The sequence below is a fragment of the Selaginella moellendorffii genome, unplaced genomic scaffold (assembly GCF_000143415.4).
Source record: "Selaginella moellendorffii unplaced genomic scaffold, v1.0 SELMOscaffold_12, whole genome shotgun sequence".
Classification (NCBI taxonomy): domain Eukaryota; kingdom Viridiplantae; phylum Streptophyta; class Lycopodiopsida; order Selaginellales; family Selaginellaceae; genus Selaginella; species Selaginella moellendorffii.
In genome coordinates, this window is record NW_003314273.1 from 1873530 (window position 1) to 1894328 (window position 20799).

Genomic DNA, 20799 nt, shown 5'->3' on the forward strand with positions numbered 1-20799 from the left:
CATTTGATTAATTAGAAATATTAAGTAAACCTGCAATGCACAGCAAATTAGTATTTATTTTACCATCTAATTTGATATTTAATAAGATTAATTTTCATTTATAAATTGTAATTTTTTTTATAATTATTGATCAAATGGATTATTCAATAATACTAAACAGGAATGAATTGTTTCACGTTTCTTGTCTTTTTCAATGATCTCCACCTTGCTCCATTTTAGAATGAGGTAGAGGGCTATCTCTCTTTCCTTTACTTTGAAGCTCATGGTGAATAGCTTTCTTCTCCATAGCTAGAAAAAGTAATGAAGATCAAGCTCATTAGTGTCTAAACCCAGACACTGTTATTAGTGTTTGTAAGTCTTCATTCAAAAGTGGGATTAGGATTGTGATTATGACTTTTATCATCATGGTCCTAAAGCTCATTCTGTGTGGGAGAGGACACACAAAAAGTCATGGAAACATAGGGTTTAGGGTTTAAGGTTTAGGGTCTAAACCCTAGACAGTCCAAACGCTTTCCCTCTAGCTTGGGATGGAAAGTATATATGGACTTTTGAGCACTATTTGTAGGCTGACATTGAGAAATAAGTTACAAGACTAACACACATTTCGTCTTTGCAATGCTCATCTTAGTTTGGTTTTGATTGATTGATCCCACCAATGAGTTTTTATTTTATTTATTTATTTATTTCCTTTTTTTATCAGTTTCTGATGATAGAAACCGAAATGGAAGTAATTCTTATCACTACTTGCATTCCAGACCTTGCAACCTAAATCTTTTAGAACAAACTTTAAGGCTAGTACATGCAAGAGTAATTACAAGCAATAGAAGAGAAATCAGGTCTTCAAACCATTTGAATCATAGTCTTTCAATAGATTGAGCATTTAAGATTCTCCTGGATATAAGATTGTAAAGAAAAATGTGAAATAAACTGATCTTGACTGGAAATCTTTGTTTGAGTTTTAAAGCATAATAATCTATTGCTCAAACGACTATTTTAGATATGATAATGTTTTAATTATCCATGTTGGATTATTTTTATAACAAATATATGAAAAAACATTTGAAAGAAAACCAAGATATGAGTTTTTGAACCAAATTTACAAAGAAACATATAAATATAACCTTTGTGATTTTTTTGGTTTGCTTAAGCAAACCTATAGAGGGTAGTGGATAGACCTAGAATATGCTTGAATATTATAGGATATTCTACCATCTAATGGTTGTTATTCATTTAGATTAATCTTGTATTTATAATTTATAAACTTTTTAAAACCCTTTCTAGTATATTCTTTTTATCCTATCATCTAATGGTTGATATGTAGATTAATCTTTTGTTTATAAATTACAAACATGTTTATAATTATAAACTTATTTGATTAATTAGATTAATAAGTAAGAATAACACTACTATTAAGCAAACTAAGCATTGTTACATACAATGTGTAGCAATTTATTTTAAGATTCAATTTCAAACTCATGTTATTGATGTGTTTATTTCAAGGGTTTATTTCTAAGTTATTTTTGAATTAAGCTTTTATGAATGTTTTCTTTGTGTTTATAAAAGTGTTTATATTGCACATTTTGATTAAACGAGAAGAACTTAGATGCTTACTAGCAGCAGCTAGCAGCTCATACAATACCTTGCCTAATGCATTGTAATCCAAAAAATGAAAATACCTCTAATGACTGTTGTAAATTCCAATCTAAGTTGTGTTTTCTTACAAAGTCCCAACAGTGTTTCCGTTTGACACCTTTGTGTGAGCCCATTTGCCACACCACCATGCTGCGTGCGTGTTCTCTTCGACCAGTTCTCCTCCCAGCTTTCAGGTAAAGTCTAAAGCAGAAGGATGACTATAGACGTGAGAAACTTACTTGATCAAGTGTTCTCTTGCACTGAAGTAGTAAGCTCCTCATTATCACTATAGGAAATTTTTTCCAATGATGCTTGACGGGACCTATAATTAAGCATCTATGGTTGGAATAAGTGGATTATGAACTCGACAAGTCATGTATCGCCACAAACGGTGCATGAAGGTCGCTAGAAACCAGTGGCTATTCAATTTTAAAATGGATCTGGGATTTCGTGGATGTTGTTTTGATTCTTGTGATACCAACAAGCGGCAGCAACTTCACACAAGCAGAAACAACACTGCATCGCCCGCTAGACACCGATGTCGTATACGTGGTGAGCCAGGAGCTTGGCCATGGAAGATGTTTCTGTCATCTTATTATGCTTGAGGAAGCGGGCCTTGAACTCATCATCATCAATGGGCGTTGCAGCCAGCCTTGCTGCAACCTGTTTTGGTGACAATCCGCGCTTGAGCAGGAAGCCCCGCCCCAATCTTAACATCCTCGCCATGTAACAGCCGCGCCTCCCTGGCTCAAAATCCATTGGCGTCACGTAGGACACTGTCGACCCCGGGTCGCCGAGCATGCCCAAGTAGTTGCTCGCTTCAAGCTGCATCTGGAGGGAGGGAGGCTTGCCCTGCAGCTGCCGCACTACGAATTGCCTTGTCTATAAACCATGCATGAGCAACAAATTTTTTATTTTTTTTTTATTTTTTTAAAAAATCAGAACGCTGAAGGCTCACTCACATGATCCGCTATTCGGAAGAGGTTCGACAGGAAGCTGTGAATAGCCGAGCACAGCCGCGCGTCTAACACGGCCATGTAGACGTTCTCCATGTAAGGTAAGGACACACAGTAATAAGAGAAGCAAGCCTTCCGCCGTCGCCCAGATCTAGCAGGAGCTGCTCCAGGTCCACTGCACTTACAGTCCCTGTTGTTTCATTTCTTTTTGTCAATATTTTCATCTGGCTGCGAGGGAAACTTCCATCGCTCGAGCGACTGCAGCGATGAGTTGCAGAGCGGGATTTCATCAAGCAAGAAATCCAGCTTTGAGGACCTCACGTTTACAGCCTTTGGGAATTGAGCTTTATACCGTGCATATGGGTTTCTTTCCTCCAGGCCCTAAAGCAGCAAACTAAGCTCGCATTACGTATTTCTTCACATACCACGCTTGGATTGTCTCGAACAGAGCTCCACCCTCCACGGAGAAGGCGAACTGTGCCTGAAGGCGGAGATGACCCTCCGCAACTCGAGCGTGGCATTCACGGCTTCTCTCAAGCCCGGCGGCACGTCTGCAAGGTTATCCACTCCCTCCATAAGTTGGCCAACCCTGAAAAGGGACTGACGCCACGACCAAGTGCCCAGATTTCAGGTTCTTTCCAATGTGGAAGCTGTTTCCAAGAGCAGAGCATTTTACTGAGCGAAAGCCAGGAAGTTCCGGAAGCTTGCGGAGATGGTGCTGCCAAGACCCTGGCGTGCGAGCCTTCACAACATGCTGGCTCCACGATTTGGCGATTGAATTTGGGAGGGGTTCCCTCCATACTGAAAAGTTTTTCTTCCAAGAATCTGGAAGCGAAGAGCCACGTCGATCTGATTGGAACTTTTTGCGGGATCCAATGTGTGAGAAGCAGCAGCACAGTGGCGATTGATGCGAGCGTCCACTCTGTTTCCATTTCTCTTGGAAATTGAAAAAAGAATGAAACTTTGCAGACGGCCACATTGGTCTTCGCGAATCGCCGCTGCTCGTCTCAGTCTATGGCGAGGCCGAGGCCGCTGGATCGTTCTGTGCCCACTGCATTCATTTCTTCCAGTTCCTGGTGTGCGACGTGCTAAGATCAATGCCCGTTGGTTTGATGGCTCCCAGCTCTGGGCAAGGTGAGAGCTTCGATGCCACCCGCGTACCTGGTTGATCCTGAAGTCCCTTGAACCGTCAACCTTTGGCTCACCTGGAGAAAGATATAGGAATGTGTTACTTACCGGGAAAGAACAACCAAGCCATAGCCACGAAGACTACGAACAAAAGAAGCAAAGAACTGAGAGAACAAGGAACGAAAGCTACTCACCACATCGAGCGGGACGAAGATGAACTGCGAGACGACCTAGGGGAGAAAGCCCGCAGGCTCCATTCCCGATGGCGGCGGCGGCGGTGTCTGGAAAGTTGAGCTTGGAAGTGAGGTTGAGCCGCCATCTTGGTCGCTTCGAGAGTTGTCAAGAACAGCACTCAACTGGAAACAGTGCCGGCAATCACGGTCCAAATCCCCGGTAGAGTCCTCTCACTCCATTGCTAAGAATCGATCTGAGCTTTCATATTGCTCGCCTCATTCTCGTCTTGATCGGGTAGAGCGCCGCCGACAAGCCCGATATGTTCTCTCGAGATTCTACTCACTGTCACAGTTCGCACGACACCACCACTGGCGCCATCACGAGCCATGGTGACAGACAGGGCTTCAACGACGAGGTCCTGCCAGAAAAGATCACCCATTAACGGAAGAAAGTGGAGAGAAATTTGTGTTTCTTGTTTGCTCATTCCTGGCCTCCACGCTTGATCGAGAAAGCCAAATATATATGTCGATCCAGCTTAGGCACACGGAGTGAAGTTCCACCGATTGGCACACCGAAGATGCTACGTTTGTCGTGCTTGTCCCAACCTCGGACGATCATTCCAGCCTCGAGAAAGGAGCAAAAGCAATACAGACTGTTTATATACATCAATCAAAGCTGCTGCTAAACAAAACCTTGTTCGAATATCTCTAACCAGCCCTAGAATCTCAACACAGTTAATCTAATAATAAAATAATAAAATAGTGTTTTCGCCCATTCCAGCCTTGACAATTGTTTGTTTCACCCATAAGGACGAAGAAATCACGAGAACAATCCAGATCGGCAAATGTAGACATGAGATTTTATCAGAAGCTTGCGATCCTGTACCTACACGCGACCCAAAGGAAAAGATGTACACTTTCAGGATTTTACAATCTGAAGCAATTGCTAATCAAGTTGGCACAGCCTTTTCCGCAACAAGAATGCTTCCCAACACTCCGAAGTCCGACGAGCTCAAACAATGCCGACTCCTTTGCGAGCCGGCGAGCAGCGCCATCCGGGAGCTCTCTCGGCTGGCTCAATCTCCACAGATCCAGCATCGAGCAGTAGTGTCTGGGCTGAGGCTTGAATCCACAGTCGTTGCTCATCGAAACGAGAACTCGCGTCCCTTGCCTGCGTGGCTGCAAGCAACCAAAGCACTCACATACGCAACTTGGTCGGGGATCATCTCACGAAAGTGGTCAATCGCTTGCGTCCGAATGGCTACATGCGATTGTTCTGTCTGTCTGCGGAAATCACCGACGTCCACGACACAACGTTCGATGGGAGAATGGCCCCAGGATGGAGTTCCAGGAGACGATGTCCCTCTCGGGCATGAGAGTGAGGATCTCCCAGATGCCCTTGTTGGGCATTCCCGCAAGGAGCGAGTTCAGCTCCATAGCTCGCACTCGGGCTCTTGACGCCCGTGTTCCAGGTCACAAAGCTGGCGCGCGACAACGAGGCCCAAGATGCTGCCAAGAGCCCGAGGTCTCCTCCATAAGCTGCTTCTTAGTTTTTAGTTTTAAGAAAATGGAGGCCTCGGGCTCTTGGCTGTGGCGGATCAGCCCAAGAGACCAAAGCCACACTACATGACCCCTGCCACGTATAACACGAGGTGGCGGCTCGATCCACCGTGGCTTGGATCAACGGTAACCATTCTCTTGTGCATCAAATTTTAGGAGGTAAATAACGTTCAACAGTCGTATCTCAAGTTCATGTCCTTTGCCTACAGATTTATAGCAGTATCGCTTTCGAAGTTTGCCACCGGGTCGAAATTCTCGCGTTTATCTCATGGAAAACATAACAGTCAAAGTTCAAACCACCAGGGTCAACTATACGCAAGTAGGTATTGCGTCTTTGACCAGCAGACTTTCACTGAAAACTTTCACTCTTCACTCTCATCTGTCAACTAAAGCAATTAGTTGTGAGGTCAGGACACTGTTCTCCTCCTTTTCACTTGGGGATCAAAGGTGTCAATTGGAAATTCTGATGCTACGTACTTGATCATCTCCTTGACAAACCACCTAGAGTCTCGATCAAGGAAAGGCTCCCAAGTGCGGCGCCATCACACTCTGGGGCCACCACACTCATGGAATTCACGGCTGGACCAGCTCGATAACAGCGAGCATCGAGATCAGGGAACGAGTTTCATTGTCACTGTCATTCAATAGAAGGCCGTTGGAGAGAGAAGGAGATTCATTGTCATTCTCATTCCAGAGAAGAACGTTGGAGAGATCTGAAGGAGATGGTCATGGCGCGCGCGTTGTGGAGCTGGAGGAGACGCAGTTGGCGCTGAGCTCAGGCTGGCGGGATGCATGCCACTGGAGTCCGCTCCTCCCGCCCGCCAACGCCTCCATCGACGAGCGGCTCCGGCGGGAGATCATCCGATACGGCGAATTCGCGCAGGCTTGCTACGACGGCTTCGAATACAGCGAGGGCTCGGAATTCTGTGGAGACACAAAGTTCTCCAAGGAGGAGCTCCTCCAATCCGTGGGACTCCCAAGCACAGGATACGAAATCACGGCCTATCTCTACGCAACATCGCAACTGGGCTTGCCCAGCTTCTTCAAGCGCTCCAATTCCAACGCCCAACCCGGCGACGACTCGTGGACGTCGGACACCAACTGGATGGGCTTCGTGGCGGTTGCCACGTCGGACGAGACCATCCGACGGTTGGGACGCCGCGACATTGTGGTGGCCTGGCGCGGGACGGTGACGCAGCTCGAGTGGATCGAGAACCTCAAGGATCTCCTCCGCCCCACCGGGCTCGACCCCACGGATCACAACACCAAAGGCGTGAAAGTGGAGACGGGATTTCTCAGCATCTACACGTCTCCAGTCCCCGGCGATCAGGCCGGGATGAGCGCGAGGCAGCAGCTCCACTCGGAGATCAAGCGATTGGTCGGGCTCTACCAGGGCGAGCAGCTGAGTATGACGTTCACGGGCCACAGCCTTGGTGGCGCGCTTGCACTCCTCAGCGCCTACGACGTGACAGAGCTTGGGCTGCCCGGGAGCAATACCCCGGTGTCCGTCTTCACATTCTCGGCACCCCGAGTTGGGAACCGGGGTTTCAAGAACCGGTGCCTCGAGCTCGGGCTCAAAGTCCTCCAGACACGCAATGCCACAGACCTGGTGCCCAAAGTTCCAGGGGTGATTGTCAACGAGGACAGCTGTGATATCATCTCGCTCATCTTCCACAGGTTTCCATGGGCCTACACCCATGTTGGCACCGAGTTTGAGCTCAGCAGCGACATCTCTCCGTTTCTGAGGGAAGATGGTGGCTTGACCGATCTGCACAACTTGGAGGCCTTGCTTCACCTGGTTGATGGCTACCAAGGGCCGAGCAAGCCCTTCAGTATCTCGGGCACCCGGGATATCGCACTGGTGAACAAGAGATCGGACTATCTCAAGGCAGAGCTTGGAGTTCCAGGAAACTGGTGGTTTAAGGACACCAAGCAGTAGAGTCCGTCTTTCTTCCATCACGATCACGGTGGTGGACTTTTACAAACTCATTCTTTTACGGAGGCCTCACGCTGATCAGTAGGGCCAAGCTCTGTTTGGCACGTATATCTGAAAGGTGGCACGCTTGCAATGGTCATTCGATTGAATCTTGTAAATATCTTGATTTGAAAAATTTAGTTTACATTTTGCTACAAACAATTTGCTTGCATTGTTTCCCTTCTTGAGCTCCTTGGCCACAAGGGAGTGAGCGATGATGCAGCTGTAGTGAGTGATGTTTGGATGCATGGGGTTGGCTGATTCCTCAGGAGCTAGTAGGAGTATCTGGCAGTTCATTCGTGATTTCTATCCCGAATATGGTATCGGAGCCCTGAGGGCTTCAGATCCTGGGACGATGGCGCTGCCTCTCAGGGCCGCTCTCTTCTCTTCAGACAGAATCCATCGATGCAGTTCAAATGAAGGACTTCGATGAAGATGAGCTGATCACAGCTTTCTTCAAGGGGCTTAGCCGACCAATGCAACTCGCAGGGTCGCATCATTTAAGTTCCATTAACACTTTCAGCCAGATTGTAGCCGACCTCACAGCGTTGGAGGGTTTTCTCAAGTCAGGGCAAGCGAGCTCAAATGAGAAAGAATTGGCACTCTTCGCAGGAAAGGGGAAACGATCTATCACAGTGTGGGACAGACTAGGACCAACGAACGATCAGGGCGAGAGCAGCAAACCAGAAAAGTTCAAGAAGAAAAAGAAGAATGATCGCTGTAACATTTGCAAGAAACCAGAGATTGCACAGACGAAGAGGCCAAGAAAGCTAAGGAGGCTCGAAAAGCTGAGGCAAAGAGGGCAGCAAGAAAGAACAAGTCGGCCAACTTTGCCAGGACAGCAGAAAGTAGCAAGGAAGACAACCAGGAGGATGTGGACGACCATGGCAGCTTGTTCATGGCCACTAGTATCCAGCAGGTTGCGAAGAACGCTCTTGGCACAGAAGCAGAAGTGGTATACCTTGATTCTGGGGCAAACAAACACATGACACACCTCAGGAAATTTCCAGCAGGGAAATTGTCTAGGACATATGTGACAAGAAATCTCCTGCCACCGCCACAGTTTTCTCTCACGGAAGTAGCTGCGGATGACTCGGAAGAAAGTGACAACGAATTTCCAGTTAGGGCACGCGCAATCATACGAGGCAGAGCTGAAGGAGCCGGCGAGGGGAATGGAAGCGGCGACCAGGATGATCCAGGAGGCAACGAGGACGGTGCAGAGAGCGTGGATGGTGCTGGGGGCGATCCAAATGGAGGTGAGGGCTTGCTCCCTGAAGCTGAAGGCTTGCCACTCGACACAGCAGGCGTTGGAACCAGTGGGAGCGCTAGGACAGCAAACCCAGTCGGCAGAGAGGAAGACCACGGTGGTGAGCGCACTATTGGCAGGACCAGGGCTGAAAATAGTGAGGGCAGTTTGAGACGTTCTGGCCGTGAGCGCGCACTCACAGAGGCTGGGCGTCAATGCAGGGAGCAGCTGGACATACAAGCAGCTAAGCGGGCTTCTCGGCAAGAAACCAAGGCTACTAGAGACCGATCAGTGACAGTGCCAATCCTCCTCCTCATCTCTCTAGACCTCTTACGATCCAGTCTTTTATTTTGCCAACTCTAGCATGGAGGAAGAAGGGGAGCAAGGCGAGAACCAGCTTCTCCTTCTCTTCAGCCATGGCCGAGATGCACTTGTTCCGAAGACCATGGAAGATGCTCTTGCCGGACCTGATGCAGATCAGTGGCGCACTGCTCGTCAAGCTGAGTATAGCTCATTGATGGAGAACAAGACCTGGGGAGCTGCCACCTGGGAGGAAGGTGATTAAGACCAAGTTCCTCTTGCGGCTCAAGACAGGACCTGATGGAGACACGCGCTACAAAGTCAGATTTGTTGCGAGAGGATTCTCACAAGTTGAAGGAGTCGACTTCTATGAGACCTTTTCACCAGTGGTGAAGCTTGCATCAATTCGACTTCTCTACAACTTAGCAGCTCACGAAGACATGCACGTCGAGCACATGGATGTAACGACGGCGTTCCTGAATGGTGGAAGTCTACATTGAGCAACCAGCCGGATTTATTGCCAAAGGACGAGAGCACTTGGTGTGCAAGCTCAAGAAGGCCCTCTACGGCCTGAAGCAATCGCCTCGTGCCTGGTACGCAAAGATGAACTCGTTTCTTCTTGCCCTTGGCTTCGAGAGTCTCTCTGCAGACACTAATGTGTATATTAAGCAAGTGGGAGCTCTCCTGGTGCTGTTGGCTTTGTACGTGGACGACTGCTTGCTCCTCAGCAAAAGCAAGAAGCTGATTCATCAACTGAAGAAAGATCTCAGCTCGAGATTCAAGATGGTGGACCTTGGGAGCGTCAAGTACTGTCTTCAGAGACAGGAGGAAGGGCACACTAGAAATGTCTCAGAAGAAATATATTGAAGAGCTCCTCCAGAAATTCAAGCTTAGTGACGTCAACTCTGCATCAATGCCAATGGAAGTTGGCATGCACCTCAGTAAGGACATGGCACCTCAGACGGAAGCAGCGAAAGCAGTGATGGAGAGGATCCCGTACAGGCAGATGGGAGGCAGTTTAGTCTACCTCATGGTTTGTACCAGGCCAGACATCGCCTATTCAGTGGGAGTGGTTTCGCGGTTCCTGGCAAATCCCGGCTTCCAGCACTGGCAGGCAGTTAAGCGTGTGTTTCGTTACCTGAAGGGGACAGCAGATTATGTTTTGTGCTACACAAAACAAGAGCAGCCTCAACTCCAGGGATTCCCGGATGCAGACTGGGCAGGGGAAGTTGATCAGCGTAAATCAACTTCTGGCTACGTCTTCAGCCTGGGCAGCGCAGCAGTTACATGGAGCAGCCAGCGGCAGCCAATCGTGGCTCTCTCGAGCACAGAGGCTGAGTATATCGGGATGACCCAAGCAGCCAAGGAAATTCTTTGGCTCAGGACTCTGCTGAACGGTCTAAGCTACGAGCAAGGGGAGGAAACGGTTCTGCATTGCGACAATCAAGGAGCTATTGCCTTGACGAAGAATCCAAGATTTCATCGCAGGACAAAACACATCCAGGTTCAGTTTCATTTTATTCGTGAACAGGTAGCGGTGAAGAAAGTGGAACTCGTCTACTGTGCTACCACGGAGATGGTGGCAGATATATTCACGAAGGCACTTCCACCAGCAGTGTTCGTGCAACATGTACAAGCTCTAGGCGTGAAGAAACGAAGTATTGCGAGCTCAACTTGAGCCCTCTTAAGTCAAGTTGACTTGTCGTGTTTGTTCATTCTCTCATTAGTCAATAAGAGAAACGCTGCTGGTGCTGGGGCCTGTTGGGCGTTTCTCTTATTGACTAATGAGAGAATGACGACAAGTTAACTTGACCTAAGAGGGAATCACGAATATTCCCTCAATAGGTTTGTGCATTTCCACAAAGTAACTCTTGTTTGTTCCTCACACCAGTGTAGTAGGAAGTATATATATTGTTGAAATAAAGTTTGCAATACAGAGCAAATTTAAAACCAGAGCAAACAACACAGCCCACAACTGCCAGATACTCCTACTAGCTCCCGAGGAATCAGCCAACCCCATGCATCCAAACATCACTCACTACAGCTGCATCATCGATCTCCTCAGCTGCACCGCACTCCCTTGTGGCCAAGGAGCTCAAGAAGGGAAACAATGCAAGCAAATTGTTTGTAGCAAAATGTAAACTAAGGTTTTCAAATCAAGATATTTACAAGATTCAATCGAATGACCCAAACCAAAACTATATAGGCCATTGCAAGAGTGCCACCTTTCAGATATAAGTGCCAAACTGAGCTTCGTCCTACTGATCAGCGTGATGCCTCCGTAATAGAATGACTTTGTAAAAGTCCGCCACTGATCGTGATGGAAGAAAGACGGGCTCTACTGCTTGGTGTCCTTAAACCACCAGTTTGCTGGAACTCCAAGCTCTGCCTTGAGATAGTCCGATCTCTTGTTCACTAGTGCGATATCCCGGGTGCCCGAGACACTGAAGGGCTTGCTCGGCCCTTGGTAGCCATCAACCAGGTGAAGCAAGGCCTCCAAGTTGTGCAGATCGGTCAAGCCACCATCTTCCCTCAGAAACGGAGAGATGTCGCTGCTGAGCTCAAACTCGGTGCCAACATGGGTGTAGGCCCATGGGAACCTGTGGAAGATGAGCGAGATGATATCACAGCTGTCCTCGTTGACAATCACCCCTGGAACTTTGGGCACCAGGTCTGCGGCATTGCGTGTCTGGAGGACTTTGAGCCCGAGCTCGAGGCACCTGTCCTTGAAACCCCGGTTCCCAACTCGGGGTGCCGAGAACGTGAAGACGGACACCGGGGTATTGCTCCCGGGCAGCCCAAGCTCTGTCACGTCGTAGGCGCTGAGGAGTGCAAGCGCGCCTCCCAGGCTGTGGCCCGTGAACGTCATACTCAGCTGCTCGCCCTGGTAGAGCCCGACCAATCGCTTGATCTCCGAGTGGAGCTGCTGCCTCGTGCTCATCCCGGCCTGATCACCGGGGACTGGAGACGTGTAGATGCTGAGAAATCCCGTCTCCACTTTCACGCCTTTGGTGTTGTGATCCGTGGGGTCGAGCCCGGTGGGGCGGAGGAGATCCTTGAGGTTCTCGATCCACTCGAGCTGCGTCACCGTCCCGCGCCAGGCCACCACAATGTCGCGGCGTCCCAACCGTCGGATGGCCTCGTCCGACGTGGCAACCGCCACGAAGCCCATCCAGTTGGTGTCCGACGTCCACGAGTCGTCGCCGGGTTGGGCGTTGGAATTGGAGCGCTTGAAGAAGCTGGGCAAGCCCAGCTGCGATGTTGCGTAGAGATAGGCCGTGATTTCGTATCCCGTGCTTGGGAGTCCCACGGATTGGAGGAGCTCCTCCTTGGAGAACTTCGTGTCTCCACAGAATTCCGAGCCCTCGCTGTATTCGAAGCCGTCGTAGCAAGCCTGCGCGAATTCGCCGTATCGGATGATCTCCCGCCGGAGCCGCTCGTCGATGGAGGCGTTGGCGGGCGGGAGGAGCGGACTCCAGTGGCATGCATCGCGCCAGCCTGAGCTCAGCGCCAACTGCGTCTCCTCGAGCTCGACAACGCGCGCGCCATGACCATCTCCTTCAGATCTCTCCAACGTTCTTCTCTTAAATGAGAATGACAATGAATCTCCTTCTCTCTCCAACGTCCTTCGCTTGAATGACAGTGACAATGAAACTCGTTCCATGATCTCGATGCTCGCTCTGATGGGCTTGGACAATTGTTGATACGCCTATCGATCGATCAGCTCGTCCTTGACGAGTATGGTGTCAATGAATCAGATGATCGCTTCCTAAGGAACTTCTCCCCTTGTTGTTTCTCCCTTCCTGTAGATTGCTGGTGGAATGCTGAGATTGTGGCAGAGGATTTATAGAAGTATCGCTTTCGAAGTTTGCCACCGGGTCAAAAGCATATACGAAATTCTCGCGTTGAACTCTTTAATTTATTTTCGAATGGGAAACATAATAGTCAAAGTTCAAACCACCAGGGTCAACTATACGCAAGGAGGTATCGCGTCTTTGACCAGTAGACTTTCACTGAACTTTCACCTCTCATCCGTCCAATAAAGCAACAAATTGAGAGGTTGGGATCAGTGTTCTCCTCCTTTTCACCTGGTGATCAAAGGTGTAGATTGGAAGTCCTGACGCCAGGTCTCCTTGACGAACTGCCCAGAGTCTCGATCAAGGAAAGGCTCCCAAGAGCGGCGCCATCACACTCTGGGGCCACCACACTCTTGGAATCCCTGGCTGCTGCTGGCGATCGGGCACATGTGGACAATGAGATGGACACAGATGGATCCGACCTGGCAGGAAGAATGGATGCAGGGGCAAAAAAAGTGGTGGGGAAGAGGATTGGCTTGGGAACGGTGCAACAAGCAATGATCAAGATCTAATCACGGTGAGGGTTTTGACCCAGGGCTCATTTTACTGGTTTGCTTAAAATGTAATTAGATATACTTATTAATTTTAATATTTAATTAGATTAATCTGTATTTATAATAATTTATGGTTTGCTTAAGCAAAAGTGAAATATATTTAGTTCTACCAAATAATTGTTATTCATTTAGATTAATCTTGCATTTATAATTTCCAAACATGTTTATAATTAATAACTTTCCTAAACTCTTTATAGTTTATTTTTGGTTTGCTTAAGCAAACTTGTAGGGGTGGTAATGGATATACCTAGAATATTCTTGAATATTCTAGGATATTTTACCATCTAACGGTTTATATTTATTTAGATTAATCTTATATTTATAATTTATAAACTTTCCTAAACATGTCTTAGTATATTCTAGTTTATTCTACCATTTAATGGTTAATATTCAATAAGATTAATCTTTTGTTTATAAATTATAAACATGTTTATAATTATAAACTTTCATTTGATTAATTGGAACTATTAAGTAAACCTGCAATGTGCAGCAAATTAGTATTTCTTTTCCCATCTAACTTGATATGGAATAAGATTAATTTTCATTTATAAATGATAAACATGTTTATAATTATTGATCAAACGGATTATTCAATAATACTAAACAGGAATGATATTTCTGCCACTCACCTAAAATAAGGAGTTAGAAAATCAATTGTTTCAAGTTTCTTGTCTTTTTCAATGATCTCCACTTTACTCCATTTTAGAATGAGGTAGAGGGCTATCTCTCTTTCCTTTACTTTGAAGCTAAGGGTGAATAGCTTTCTTCTCTATAGCTAGAAAAGGTAATGAAGATCAAGCTCATCAGTGTCTAAAACCCAGACACTGTTATTAGTGTTTGTAAGTCTTTATTCAAAAGTGGGATTAGGATTTTGACTATGACTTTATCATCATGGTCCTCAAGCTCATTCTGTGTGGGAGAGGAGGCACAAAATGTCATGGAAACAATACAGAATTTAGACAGTATTAAATGTCCAAACTTTTTGAAAGCTTTCCCTCTGGCTTCGGATGTAAAGGTGGTGATGGTATATATGGACTCTTGAGCACTATTTGTAGGCTGATGTTGAGAAATAAGTTACAAGACTAACACATCGTTTTTGCAGTGTTCATTTTCATTTGGTTCTGATTGATTGATCCCACCAATGATTTTTTTTTTCTTTCTTTTTTTATCAGTTTGTGATAATAGAAACAGAAATGGAAGAAAGTTTTATTACTACTTGCATTCCAGACCTTGCAACCATCTTTTAGAACAAACTTTTAGGCTAGTAACTTTAGATATGATAATGTTTTAATTATCCATGGTAGATTATTTATATAACAAATATTAAAAAAAAATCCATTTGAAAGAAAACCAAGATATGAGTTTTTGAACCAAATTTACAAAGAAACATATAAATACAACCTTTGTGATTTTTTTAAAAGATTTAGTTTCATGATGTGTTTATTTCAAGAGTTTATTATCAAGTTTTTATGAATTTTTTTCTTTGTGTTTATAGTAGTGTTTATATTTAAGTTTAACATACACATTTTGATTAAACATTTCTCTTCAATGCTTTGGGAAGAACTTAGATGCTTCCTAGCAGCAGCTAGCAGCTCATACAATACCTTGCCTAATGCATTGTAATCCAAAATTTGAAAATAACTCTAATGGACTTTTGTACTGTTGTAAATTCCAATCTAAGTTGTGTTTTCTTACAAAATCCCAACAGTGTTTCTCTTTGACACATTTGTGTGAGCCCATTTGCCACAGCACCAACAATTTTATTCTCCGTGCATGTTCTCTTTGACCAGTTATCCTCCCAGCTTTCAGGTAAAGTCTAAAGCAGAAGGATGACTATAGACATGAGAAACATACTTGATCAAGTGTTCTCTTGCACTGAAGTAGTAAGCTCCTCATTATCACTATAGGAATTTTTTTCAATGATGCTTAACGGGACCTATAATTGAGCATCAATGATTGGAATAAGTGGATTATGAACTCGACAAGTCATGTATCACCACAAACGGTGCATGAAGGTCGCTAGAAACCAGTGGCTAAAATGGATCTGGGATTTCGTGGATGTTGTTTTGATTCTTTTGATACCAACAAGCGGCAGCAACTTCACACAAGCAGAAACAACACTGCATCGCCCACTAGACACCGATGTCATATACGCGGTGAGCCAGGAGCTTGGCCATGGAAGATGTTTCTGTCATCTTATTGTGCTTGAGTAAGTGGGCCTTGAACTCATCATCATCAATGGGCATTGCAGCCAACCTGTTTTGGTGACAATCCTCGCCATGTAACAGCCGCGCCTCCCTGGCTCAAAATCCATTGGCATCACGTAGTACACTGTCGACCCCGGCTGGCCGAGCCAAGTAGTTGCTCGCTTCAAGCTGCATCTCGAGGGCGTAGAAGGGGGAGGGAGGCTTGCCCTGCAGCTGCCGCACAGGTCGAGCGAATTGCCTTGTCATGCATGAGCAAAAAATTAAATAAATAAATTTTTTAAAAAATAAAAATTAAATAAAAATCAGAATGCTGAAGGCTTACTCATTCGGAAGAGGTTAGACATCTGAATAACTGAGCCACAGCCGCAGTCTAACACGGGCATGTAGACGTTCTCCAAGTGTGTAAGGTAAGGGCACACAGTAATAAGAGGAGTCACCCAGATCTAGACTTACAGTCCCTGTTGTTTCATTTCCTTTTGTCAGTATTTTGATCTGGCTGCGAGGGAAACTTACATCGTTCGAGCAGAGCGGGATTTCATCAAGCACGCCTTTAAAAGCAGCAAACTAAACTCCACAGTCCTTGAGGTTGAAACTGGGCATTACGTATTTCTTCACATGCCACGCTTGGATTGTCTCGAAAAGAGCTCCACCCTCCACGGAGAAGAAGCAACTGCGCCTGAAGGCGGAGATGACCCTCCGCAACTCGATGGCATCCACGGCTTCTCTCAAGCCATCCACTCCCTCCATAAGTTGGGCAACCCTAAAAAGGGACTGACGCCAAGTGCCCAGATTTCAGGTTCTTTCCAATGTGGAAGCTGTTTCCAAGAGCCATGGCTGCTCGAGAGTATTTTCCTGAGCGAAAGCCAGGAAGTTCCGGAAGCTTGCGGAGATGTGTGCACTCTTGCCGGGAGGCCCAATCCGTGGTTGCCAAGACCCTGGCGTGCGAGCTTCCACAACATGCTCGCTCCAGGATTTGGGGATTGAATTTGGGAGGGGTTACCTTCATAGTGAAAAGTTTTTCCTCCAAGAATCTGGAAGCGAAGAGCCACGTCGATCTGATTGGAACTTCTTGCGGGATCCAATGTGTGAGCAGCAGCAGCACAGTGGCGATTGATGCGAGCGTCCACTCTGTTTCCATTTCTCTTGGAAGTTGAAAAAAGAGTGAAACTTTGCCGCTGCTCGTCTCAGTCTATGGCGAGGCCGAGGCCGCTGGATCGTTCTGTGCCCACTGCATTCATTTCTTCCAGTTCCTGGTGTGCGACGTGCTAAGATCAATGCCCGTTGGTTTGATGGCTCCCAGCTCTGCGCAAGGTGAGAGCTTCGATGCCACCCGCGTACCTGGTTGATCCTGAAGTCCCTTGAACCATCAACCTTTGGCTCACCTGGAGAAAGATATAGGAATGTGTTACTTACCGGGAAAGAACAACAAAGCCATAGCCACGAGGACTACGAACAAAAGAAGCGAAGAACTGAGAGAACAAGGAACGAAAGCTACTCACCACATGAAGATGAACTGCGAGACGACCGAGGGGAGAAAGCACGCAGCTCCATTCCCGATGGCGGCGGCGGCGGCAGCTGGAAAGTTGAGCTTGGAAGTGAGGTTGAGCCGCCATCTTGGTTGCTTCGAGAGTTGTCAAGAACAGCACTCAACTGGAAACAGTGCCGGCAATCACGGTCCCAATCCCCGGTAGAGTTCTCTCACTCCATCGGTGCTAAGAATCGATCTGAGCTTTCATATTGCTCGCCTCATTCTCGTCTGGATCGGGTAGAGCGCCGCCGACACGCCCGATATGTTCTCTCGAGATTCTACTCACTGTCACAGTTCGCATGAAACCACCACTGGCGCTATCACGAGCCATGGCGAGACAGGGCTTTAACGACGAGGTCCTGCCAGAAAAGATCACCCATTAACGGAGGAAAGTGGAGAGAAATTTGGATCACATACTTGTGTTTCTTGTTTGCTCATTCCTGGCCTCCACGCTTGATCTAGAAAGCCAAATATGTCGATCCATAGGAGGGAAGTAAAGCTTAAATCTACACCACTAGCCGCGATCTTGGATGTCCAATCGTGAAAGGCACGCGGAGTGAAGTTCCACCGATTGGCACACCGAAGATGCTACGTTTCTCGTGCTTGTCCCAACCTCGGACGATCATTCCAGCCTCGAGAAAGGAGCAAAAGCAATACAGACTGTTTATATACATCAATCAAAGCTGCTGCTAAACAAAACCTTGTTCGAGTAGGCAATATCTCTAACCAGCTTCGCCAATTCCAGCCTTGACAATTGCTTGTTTCACCCATAAGGACGAAGAAATCACGAGAACAATCCAGATCGGCAAATGTAGACATGAGATTTTATCAGAAGCTTGCGATCCTGTACCTACACGCGACCCAAAGGAAAAGATGTACACTTTCAGGATCTTACAATCTGAAGCAATTGCTAATCAAGTTGGCACAGCCTTTTCCGCAACAAGAATGCTTGCGCAGTCCGATGAGCTCAAACAACCTTTGCGAGCCGGCGAGCAGCGCCATCCGGGACGTAAGGCATGGTTTCCAGGAGCTCTCTCGGCTGGCTCAATCTCCACAGATCCAGCATCGAGCAGTAGTGTCTGGGCTGAGACTTGAATCCACAGTCGTTGCTCATCGAAACGAGAACTCGCGTCCCTTGCCTGCGTGGCTGCAAGCAACCAAAGCACTCACATACGCAACTTGGTCGGGGATCATCTCACGAAAGTGGTCAATCGCTTGCGTCGGAATGGCTACACGCGGAGATCACCGACTTCCACGACACAACGTTCGATCCAGGATGGAGTTCCAGGAGACGATGTTCCTCTCGGGCATGAGAGCGAGGATCTCCCAGATGCCCTTGTTGGGCATTCCCGCAAGGAGTGAGTTCAGCTCCATAGCTCGCACTCGGGCTCTTGACGCCGTGTTCCAGGTCACAAAGCTGGCGCGCGACAACGAGGCCCAAGATGCTGCCAAGAGCCCGAGGTCTCCTCCGTAAGCTGCTTCTTAGTTTTTAGTTTTAAGAAAAATGGAGGCCTCGGGCTCTTGGCTGTGGGGGATCAGCCCAAGAGACCAAAGCCTCATTCACCACACTACACCTGCCGCGTATAACACGAGGTGGCGGCTCGATCTACCGTTGTCTTGGATCAACGGTAACCATTCTCTTGTGCATAAAATTTTAGGAGGTAAATAACGTTCAACAGTCGTATCTCAAGTTCATGTCCTTCGCCTACAGATGAATGCTTACTTGAACAATGCCGAAGAAGTACGATTGAAAACTGTAATGAACAAAGGAGACCTTCAGGTAGGCAGCTCACGTTTGTCCTGACAGCACATTTTAAAACTCAAAGCAATAGCTGCAAGCAAAAGTTGCACAAGCTGCTGCTCTGTCTGCAATTTCGTCTGGAACTGGATCCGTCGCTGACATCTCTGCTGCTGCTGCGCTGCCGTTGCGAGCTCCAAAATGTTTGTGCATTTCCACGAAGCAACTCTTGTTTGTTCCTCACGCCAGTGCACTAGGAAGTATATATTTTGTTGAAATAAAGCTTGCAATACAGAGCAAATTCAAAACCAGAGCAAACAACACAGCCCGCAACTGCCAGCTACTCCTGCTAGCTCACGAGGAATCGGCCAACCCCATGCATCAAAACATCACTCACTACAGCTGCATCATCGATCTCCTCAGCTGCACCGCACTCCCTTGTGGCCAAGGAGCTCAAGAAGGGAAACAATGCAAGCAAATTGTTTGTACCAAAATGTAAACTAAGTTTTTCAAATCAAGATATTTACAAGATTCAATCGAATGACCCAAAGCAAAACTCTATAGGCCATTGCAAGCGTGCCACCTTTCAGATATACGTGCCAAACTGAGCTTGGTCCTACTGATCGGCGTGAGGCCTCCGGAAAAGAATGAGTTTGTAAAAGTCCACCACCGTGATCGTGATGGAAGAAAGACGGGCTCTACTGCTTGGTGTCCTTAAACCACCAGCTTGCTGGAACTCCAAGCTCTGCCTTGAGATAGTCCGATCTCTTGTTCACCAGTGCGATATCCCGGGTGCCCGAGACACTGAAGGGCTTGCTCGGCCCTTGGTAGCCATCAACCAGGTGAAGCAAGGCCTCCAAGTTGTGCAGATCGGTCAAGCCACCGTCTTCCCTCAGAAACGGAGAGATGTTGCTGCTGAGCTCAAACTCGGTGCCAACATGGGTGTAGGCCCATGGGAACCTGTGGAAGATGAGCGAGACAATATCACAGCTGTCCTCGTTGACAATCACCCCTGGAACTTTGGGCACCAGGTCTGCGGCATTGCGTGTCTGGAGGACTTTGAGCCCGAGCTCGAGGCACCTGTTCTTGAAACCCCGGTTCCCAACTCGGGGTGCCGAGAATGTGAAGACGGACACCGGGGTATTGCTCCCGGGCAGCCCAAGCTCTGTCACGTCGTAGGCGCTGAGGAGTGCAAGCGCGCCACCCAGGCTGTGGCCCGTGAACGTGATACTCAGCTGCTCGCCCTGGTAGAGCCCGACCAATCGCTTGATCTCCGAGTGGAGCTGCTGCCTCGTGCTCATCCCGGCCTGATCGCCGGGGACTGGAGACGTGTAGATGCTGAGAAATCCCGTCTCCACTTTCACGCCTTTGGTGTTGTGATCCGTGGGGTCGAGCCCGGTGGGGCGGAGGAGATCCTTGAGGTTCTCGATCCACTCGAGCTGCGTCACCGTCCCGCGCCAGGCCACCACAATGTCGCGGCGTCCCAACCGTCGGATGGTCTCGTCCGACGTGGCAACCGCCACGAAGCCCATCCAGTTGGTGTCCGACGTCCACGAGTCGTCGCCGGGTTGGGCGTTGGAATTGGAGCGCTTGAAGAAGCTGGGCAAGCCCAGCTGCGATGTTGCGTAGAGATAGGCCGTGATTTCGTATCCCGTGCTTGGGAGTCCCACGGATTGGAGGAGCTCCTCCTTGGAGAACTTCGTGTCTCCACAGAATTCCGAGCCCTCGCTGTATTCGAAGCCGTCGTAGCAAGCCTGCGCGAATTCGCCGTATCGGATGATCTCCCGCCGGAGCCGCTCGTCGATGGAGGCGTTGGCGGGCGGGAGGAGCGGACTCCAGTGGCATGCATCGCGCCAGCCTGAGCTCAGCGCCAACTGCGTCTCCTCGAGCTCGACAACGCGCGCGCCATGACCATCTCCTTCAGATCTCTCCAACGTTCTTCTCT

At 47.8% G+C, this 20799-nt stretch overlaps 3 protein-coding genes and 1 pseudogene across 3 annotated transcripts in view; 1 reads left to right on the top strand and 3 right to left on the bottom strand.

The window, feature by feature from the left end:
• Positions 1–5515: 5515 nt before the first annotated feature.
• LOC112346095 (phospholipase A1-Igamma2, chloroplastic-like) lies at positions 5516–7388 on the top strand. Its single transcript, XM_024674186.1, has 2 exons — positions 5516–5575; positions 5955–7388. Exons 1-2 carry the CDS (start codon positions 5516–5518, stop codon positions 7386–7388), a joined length of 1494 nt encoding a protein of 497 aa, XP_024529954.1.
• Positions 7389–11308: 3920 nt separating this feature from the next.
• LOC112346096 (phospholipase A1-Igamma1, chloroplastic-like) lies at positions 11309–12634 on the bottom strand. Its single transcript, XM_024674187.1, has one exon. The coding sequence runs from the start codon at positions 12632–12634 to the stop codon at positions 11309–11311; it is 1326 nt and encodes a 441-aa protein (XP_024529955.1).
• Positions 12635–16859: 4225 nt separating this feature from the next.
• Positions 16860–17887, bottom strand: LOC112346097 (annotated as a pseudogene).
• Positions 17888–19348: 1461 nt separating this feature from the next.
• The window catches only part of LOC112346098 (phospholipase A1-Igamma2, chloroplastic-like), a 1845-nt gene continuing 394 nt past the window's right edge, over positions 19349–20799 (bottom strand). The window contains exon 3 of the mRNA XM_024674189.1: positions 19349–20797. Within this exon, the coding sequence (XP_024529957.1) occupies positions 19553–20797 (1245 nt within the window). The 3' untranslated portion in view covers positions 19349–19552. The remainder of the gene's footprint in view (positions 20798–20799) is intronic.